At 35.2% G+C, this 7564-nt stretch overlaps 1 protein-coding gene across 1 annotated transcript; it reads left to right on the top strand.

Annotated features, from left to right (window-relative positions):
* Positions 1-170: 170 nt before the first annotated feature.
* On the top strand, positions 171-7564 carry LOC116169953 (TBC1 domain family member 19). Its single transcript, XM_031486164.1, has 9 exons — positions 171-412; positions 459-771; positions 818-905; positions 6036-6096; positions 6155-6385; positions 6620-6757; positions 6807-6966; positions 7021-7222; positions 7269-7564. Exons 1-9 carry the CDS (start codon positions 311-313, stop codon positions 7522-7524), a joined length of 1551 nt encoding a protein of 516 aa, XP_031342024.1. The 5' UTR covers positions 171-310; the 3' UTR covers positions 7525-7564.

Here is a 7564-nt window from a genome sequence, read left to right as displayed (position 1 = left end):
AGTTGCCTGAAACACCGAAGAGCTTTATAATGGTAATTTTGCCTACTTACAGAACAATATTTTGCTATTTTGTCTGAAATATTGCGTGCATTAAATTAGCATGCAGTACATTCATAGTGAATGAGTGCCCGAAACGTTCTCGAAAAATAGTGGTATTTATTGCCATCTAATACTCCAAACAATAGTCAAGGAAAGGTAGGCGAATCAATACATGTTGTTTGTTACCATAGTTACGATAAGGATAGATAAATCAGTAGTAATTTAACCGCATTCAAAGTTCTTTGACATTTAGGTGTATGTTAAGTTAAAAATGGAGGAAATAAAAGACAAGGGAGTGTATTACACCGCTGTTAAACTATGCGAAGATATTAAACAAATGCCTTCGTATCCGAGCTTATATTCCGACGTTCAGGTGAGGGGTTGTAAATTAAGGATATGAGTAGCATTGATCCGTTTAGAAAGTGGTGTCTTCGACAAGTGTAAAAAATGACGAGTTCGGGGATTCGTTAACGAAAGTTTTAAAAGAGTCGGGACTGGAAGCACGTTTGCGGAATAGTGTCTACTATTGGGTTCGGTCACAGAGTAAGGAACCGGCGCCGCCGATGTTTGACAGCTTCTTTAAGAAGGCACAAATTCAATGGGAAAAACGGATACATAAGTCGTTGAATTCGATGTGCACGGAGTTGGGTATACATTTGGCAAGATTGAGGACAAATTCCGATCGGGAGGAGCTCTTGGAAAAATGGGGAGAGTTGAGCAATTATGACGTTGGTAAGTTGAAAGCTCGAGAATTGGATTATGTGGCATTTGGTTGTAGATATCAGCAAATACAGGCCGGTGTATTCTCCCAAGGATTTCTTGGAGGTGCTGTTAAATTTGAAAGGGCCCAATTATAAACCAAAACAGTGAGTATTTGTTAAACATTCTTATCCGCAACTAATTACATCTACTGAGCGTTCCATTGTAATGGGATTCACTGAGTGACCCCCTAAGGGGTATGCCATCGTAGGGTACGAATTTTCTAAAAATTTTACAAAATCGGAAAAGTCCAAACACTGTGTAAATTTGCCATCTTAAACGCTTAAAGAGGAACGCAAACTTTTAGAGTCCTCGAGTGATCAGTATTGTGGGTACTGTGTTCGCCTAAACAACATTAATTTAGATATAACATAAAGTGACTTTTATATAATTTATATTCGTTTTCTGTTTTTACTGGTTTATTAATATGTACGATTTTTACATATCATTACATATTGTGCAAAATGGTGAGACACACCTACCCCATAATTTTTTACTATTTTCATTAATAAGCATATAGCACTGTGTGGATAGTCCAGTTTGGCAAAATCAGAGCTTGTTCCTATAATAAAACCCATAGTTTAAGGGTGCGTTTGCACGCCATGGTGTAAGAAAAGTGAACTAAGAAGTATTTTTGAAATATTCGTTGCTTTGTGCTGCCATCCCGAATCCGCGATCCCTATTTGTACCTCGTTAGGTCGCTAACACTCGCATACATTCGTCTTGAGATAAAATTAAAAATAGTATTTTCATTTTGCTTATCTTTGGTTACCACCTGTAACTGTAAATATCGTTCCGTAACTCTAAAAAGGGAATTTAGTGATCTTGCGAAATAAATTCTACCTAAAAATACTTATTTACCATAATATGCGGTTTTGTTCAGTAATTCAATTGAATGCCAATAACAGTGCCTAATTGTAATTCCTGAAATGCCATTCAAAGTTGGGTTATGTTATGGATTATGTTTACCTGATTTTCTATTAACTGCAAAATAACAAAAAAAACCAGTACCTACCTAGGTAAGTAAAGTTGAGGATCTTTATTTTAATATAGTTCTATTAATGGATTGTTTTAGGCTATCCTTCGACTGTACACATTTCCGAAGATTGACTTCCGACACCGAGTACATTTTTTTCCGATTATCATTTTACCGAACGATGTCATTGCAGTGCGTTTATATAAGGCCATCGGTCACATCATGATCAGAACACGGTGCGGTCAATTATTGTAACCGTGTATTTCTGTTCTGTTCATGTTCTGACTGTAACCTGACCGATAATAATGTGAATCGGCCTTAAGGAATACTCAGCCTTTATGATCACAAAGGACAATCCACGCAATATTTTTAGGAAAACCAGATTTGCAAGTCAGCAATACTAACTCATAATTGAATGTTATTTGTTTGGGTGTGAAATCATATTTTGATATAATACCGATAACATTGAGATCCTTCACTCAACGATTGAATTATTCAATGCCGATAGTATGTAGTTCATTCAAATTATGGGAACCAAGATGGCATCCAATCGGTGGGGTTTCGTTATTATTAATAGTGCTTAAATTTAGTTGTAAGTGACGTGTACATTTATTATCGAATAAATATATAATCTTCAGTTACTGATTTCTTGCAGAGTTGTCTGATAGCACTTCCGAGGTGTAAATACCATCGTACAAGTCGACAGTGCTATTAGATAGCAACTTGGGCGAGAGTATTCTTGCCCATAAGTAGCGCTTCGTCTGGTAAACGTAAGCAGTATTAACACTGTATTATCAATTCAGAAACACCATCCCACATAACCTCTTTTTGTTGTAAGCTCTGAAATTTTTATATTAATTAATTATAACGTAGAGTGAAAAATCCCATGATCCTAAACTCAACGTTTATAAATACTTCTTTTGCCAGTTTCCTAACCCAAATTTTGAATGTAGGTAACGTTAACCAGTGTAATTCCTACTTATGGTACGGTTTTTTGCTGGATACATTTTATCTGCATTAATAACCAACAAAGCCAATAAAGGAATAAGTTATACTGCTAAAAAATAGATACATTAATACATTCCAATAAGTACTCCACTTTAAATTTCCCGCTTTGTAAGAATAGTATACCGTAGCCATCTTAGTGGATACACGTTGAACTACACTGAGCACAGATTTCTTTTCTATAATTGTTTTACGAGTTATTTTTCAAGTGTACGGAGTTCATACCGTTTGTGCTTTAGAAACCACATATTATCCATTTTTACATCACGTTTTATTCCTTATATGTTCAAGAATCTGGAGAAACAATTTATATTTCAAAAACTTCTTTGACCTTTGAATTATACACAAAAGATTGCCATTGCAATCGAACGTCTACTTTATACACTTTCAGAGAATGTGCTATGAGTTTTAGTGCAATATAAACTGTTCACTCATAATTTACATACATCTAAGAACAAGAAACAACAAACATTTCCCAAAAAAAATGTATAGTTTTTAAAAACGGTATGAATTCCGTTAGGCATGTTTCCCATAAGAAAGCTATTGTGAGATAGGCAACACACAATACTGATAGCGCGCCCTTAAGGAGATCGTTTTATAGTAGAATTAAGACGGAAGTCTAATGTAAATTGCCGTAGCTTGTTAGCCTCCCAGGAATATTGTATAATGTAGAGTATTTAAATTCAATTGCAACTCCTCACAACCGGAAATACAGGTAATATGTGAAAAAATTGTCAATCATCTGCAAAAAGTAATAATAAAAAAGACTAAAAAACCTAGATTTAGCCCTAGAAAGATAGAGTTGATTTTGTATTGTCTTCAATAACATATACCGGAAGAATTTTATGAATCTCAAAAATCGTAAGAATCCGGGAAGCAAGAGCACCCATAGGATGACATCATAAAGATGTTCAGCATTTGAAAAATCAAATGAGTCAAGGGAAGAATCTGAAAAGCTTGATGGATATGAAGAATTTGAAGAATTTACGGAACTACAAGAATATTGATAATCTGAAGAGACATTGATCTGTAGAATGATATTAACATGGAAAACTGAAGAATATCAAGCTTCCGAAAAAATGAAATAAAATTTTAATAACAAAAAGATTTGAAAAGTTGAGAAAAAAGAAAGAATGTAAAGAAAGAAGGAATCTGAAGAGCTAGAGCAATGCGATTAATCTGATAATTACGAAGGCTTCGAAAATCTAGAGATACTAAAGAATTATAAGAAAGTGAACTAATCCACCAATATTAAAATTGAGGAAAACTAAAGAATGGAAGTAATTCTAAACATTTGAAAAGGTGTCAGAGTTTGAAGTATCTATGTTAAATAAAAATTGATCTGAATGAACCACCCAATTTGTTGAATCTAACTTAGCTTGGATTTTGTATTGTTCTTTTCTATTCTCTGTAGCAAGATCAACTCTTTTGCTTAAGAAATTATGTATCTTTATTTGAAGAATTATAGTTCCATAGACAAGAACAAATAAATTCCAAATTAATGGCGTTTCCTTGAATCCAAACCAAATTGGAGAGGTACACGATGAGCTCATGGCTGTGATGCGCCACTCGTGCATTAACATCTTTCACTCAATGGTTAAAATATCCCTTTATCGTCTTTTATATAATAAATAACTATTAATCCGTAACTGAAAAACTGGGCCTTAGCGAAACTACCTAAATTAAAAGTAAATTTGACGTAAGAAAAATACATTATGTACTTTCAGAGAGTGAATAGGTATTACTCTTCCGTTAAAGGAACATCAGATATAGTTATCAAGCATTAAGTGCCTTGCGAATAAATAATTGCGTTCCATTTTAATGAGCGCATGAAAGACTTTTAGTCCAGTCAAATTACGGTTTGGGCTGGATGTTGTCACTTCACTCAACGACACCAAGCGTATCCTATGTCAAAAAATCCGCTGATTCCGAAAATCATAGTCCCCCTGGCCGGAAACATATTGTTATAAACAAAATACGAAGAAAAAATGGGAAAATGTCGTGTTTTTTCACATTTGCCTCCGAATATCTCGCTAACTATTGCTCGGAGGGGAAAAATGAATAGAAATGAATTTGTTTAGAATAAAATTTTCTATAAGATACAGTTGGCCCGGAACGCTCATTTTCAACTGTTATTGTTATTTATGGAAAAATGTAAAAAGTAATCTCGAAAATTAACGCTTTGTTATTACTAAGTAAAATTCATCCGATCTTTTTGAAAATCCGTATTTAGTAACTTCTTTTGATAACAAAACAATATGACAAACCAGATCACCGTAGGTTTCATACTCATTGATTAATTAAATAAACAAGTAGAAAAAGAGATGCTTTGTCTTTCAAACTGGGGGAGTACAAGAGTGTTCCCAATTTTTTTATACATAGTGGAACCTTAAAACAATCTTTTCCAATAATTGTCCCGATCATTTTTGCAAATCAACGGACTGTGGAATTTTAACGTTTAACGTTTTAACGTTTCGGAGACACTTTTAATCCGCGACAGTTTTTTGTTTAATTTGGATTACGCGTGTGGGAAAACGAACTGCCTTTTTCCTTAATAGACAGTAAAACGGTTCAGCTATCAACTACCTACCTCCAGAAGTCACCTATCCGAAGCAGAATGTTGGGCATAATTAGGTTCATTCTCCACTAAACAACACACCTCTTCATCTCGGTAGGAGAAAATACCGAATTTATAACTGTAAGTTATTTTATAAAAAGTTATTTACCTAAATCTCATTAACCAGGAGCTAATCTGTATTGAATACTAATTTTGATTGCCTAAATTGTGTTAATTAATCCAAATTTTCCTGCGAATGGGTTGAAATAGGTAACTTAATCGTAGGTTGTTTAGAGTCATGAAAATCATTGCTGTATTTAATTAAGTAAATTTTTATATAAACCAAGGTAGCAAAAAACTAAGCGTGGCCACGGATTAACATTGGATTAAGATTCAGGATAGACATCACTAATTGAGTAATTAATAGAAAAACAAACTGTAAGTGCAGTGGAATTTGAATTTAATTTTTTTTTAAATATAGTAATTTTTTTCCTCATAACTGTGGGTTTATTTTCTATCAAGTAAGGCAGAAACGTGAGACATAAACACAAACCGGCCCTTAAAAATGAATTATTCCACTGTTCCATACATTTAAAGAAAAAAATTTCACAACAGAAGAATCCACTAACCAACTATTAAAATGTGAAATCATCAAATTACCCAAAAACATTTTACCATACACTTTTATTTCTGCTTCAGGGACGAACCGGCTTGGGATTTTTCACACATTCCCATCAAAGTTAAAGAATTAAGCGAACTGGTAGGTACTTAATCCTTTCACCATTTGTTGCTACTAACTGCATTAATTTTATCTTTAGAGGATATTGTACTCAGAGCTATCACACGGGGAGGCTGTCTTGGGAATTGACGTATCTAGGAACGCGTCCTGCGGGTACGCAGCATTTGAAGCCGAACGGATCGAGTTAGGCGAAAAGGTGTTCGAGACTAATCACGCGCCAATTGCTCAAGAATATCTAAAGAAGGGTTGCCCACCAAGTTTGAGGACCAAGATGTGGAAGCTGGTATTGGGCTCCGACACAAACGACACCGTTAGTTCAACCCTACACTTTAGTAGTTATGGCTCAGAAATCTATGCCAGAGTATCTTACCCTACAATCCACTAACATAGTATCAAAAGTATTCAACATGTAAAACTAAATTTGGGTAATCAAGAAGAAGCTCTAGGTCTTGCGTATTTGTACCGTTTTGCTCATTTTAGAAAAGCACTTTTTGTTTACTGTTTAAGTATATATGTAATAGTTAATGTCTCTGGTTCTTTTCAGCATCGCCTGCAGTACGAGAAGCTAAAATCTCACGTCCTTCAGTATGATTTAATGATTGACAAGTTAATCATCAAAGACATTCATTTAACCGCATCTAATGACGATCAATACTTCGTATTTGAGGACGTCTTGCATCAGGTACCTATGCATTCACGTCTAAGCACTCCAAACTAAAAGGAATTATTAGGTCTTGTTGTGCTTCTCTAGAGATCCGGAAGTATTAAAGTTACTACCCTATAAACCGGGTTACATGCAGGTTGTTTTAAAAGGCAAGTCCTCCGTGCCGGAGAGCACTCTAACTTTTCCTCCCAGCGGCGTCATTCCCTTTCACGGATTTACCATGTACGGTGAGTACACTTGGAATGATGATAATGTGACAATATCACTCAATTTCGTTTTAGCCGCCCCCTTCTGTTACCTATTCGACGATTCCGTCGAGTTATACTTTATGTTTCGGGCCTTTTATTTGAGATATTGGTTTAGATTGCACAAGGTTTGCGGACATCCTCAGGGCATAGTGTGCCTTTGCCTCTTGTACGAGCGACTTCTGCAGTGCTTTGATACAGTCTTGTGGCACCATTTCAAGAAAAACAACATCCCCCCGTAAGTAATGCCGACTGACACGCTGTACAAACAAACGCCTTTTTAGGATCCGTGTCGTTTTCAAATGGATGATGAGAGCGTTCAGCGGACATCTACCACCAGATCAGTTACTGTATTTGTGGGATTTAATTTTGGCGTACGATTCCCTGGAAATAGTACCATTACTGGCTGTGACAATCGTGATATTTAGAAGAGCAAACTTGTTACGGGTTAATACATTGCAAAATATGGAAGCGGTTTTAGCCGATTTATCATCGATTTCTGTAATGTCGATGTTGCAAATGAGCTTGTCTAAAGAGTAAAGTGTATAAGTGTATCAAAATAAACTATTACAAAATTTAA

Source organism: Photinus pyralis, unplaced genomic scaffold (assembly GCF_008802855.1).
Source record: "Photinus pyralis isolate 1611_PpyrPB1 unplaced genomic scaffold, Ppyr1.3 Ppyr1.4_LG4, whole genome shotgun sequence".
Taxonomy (NCBI): Eukaryota; Metazoa; Arthropoda; class Insecta; order Coleoptera; family Lampyridae; genus Photinus; species Photinus pyralis.
Note: the sequence above shows the minus strand (reverse complement) of the source record. Positions and strands in the feature narration are given on the sequence as shown.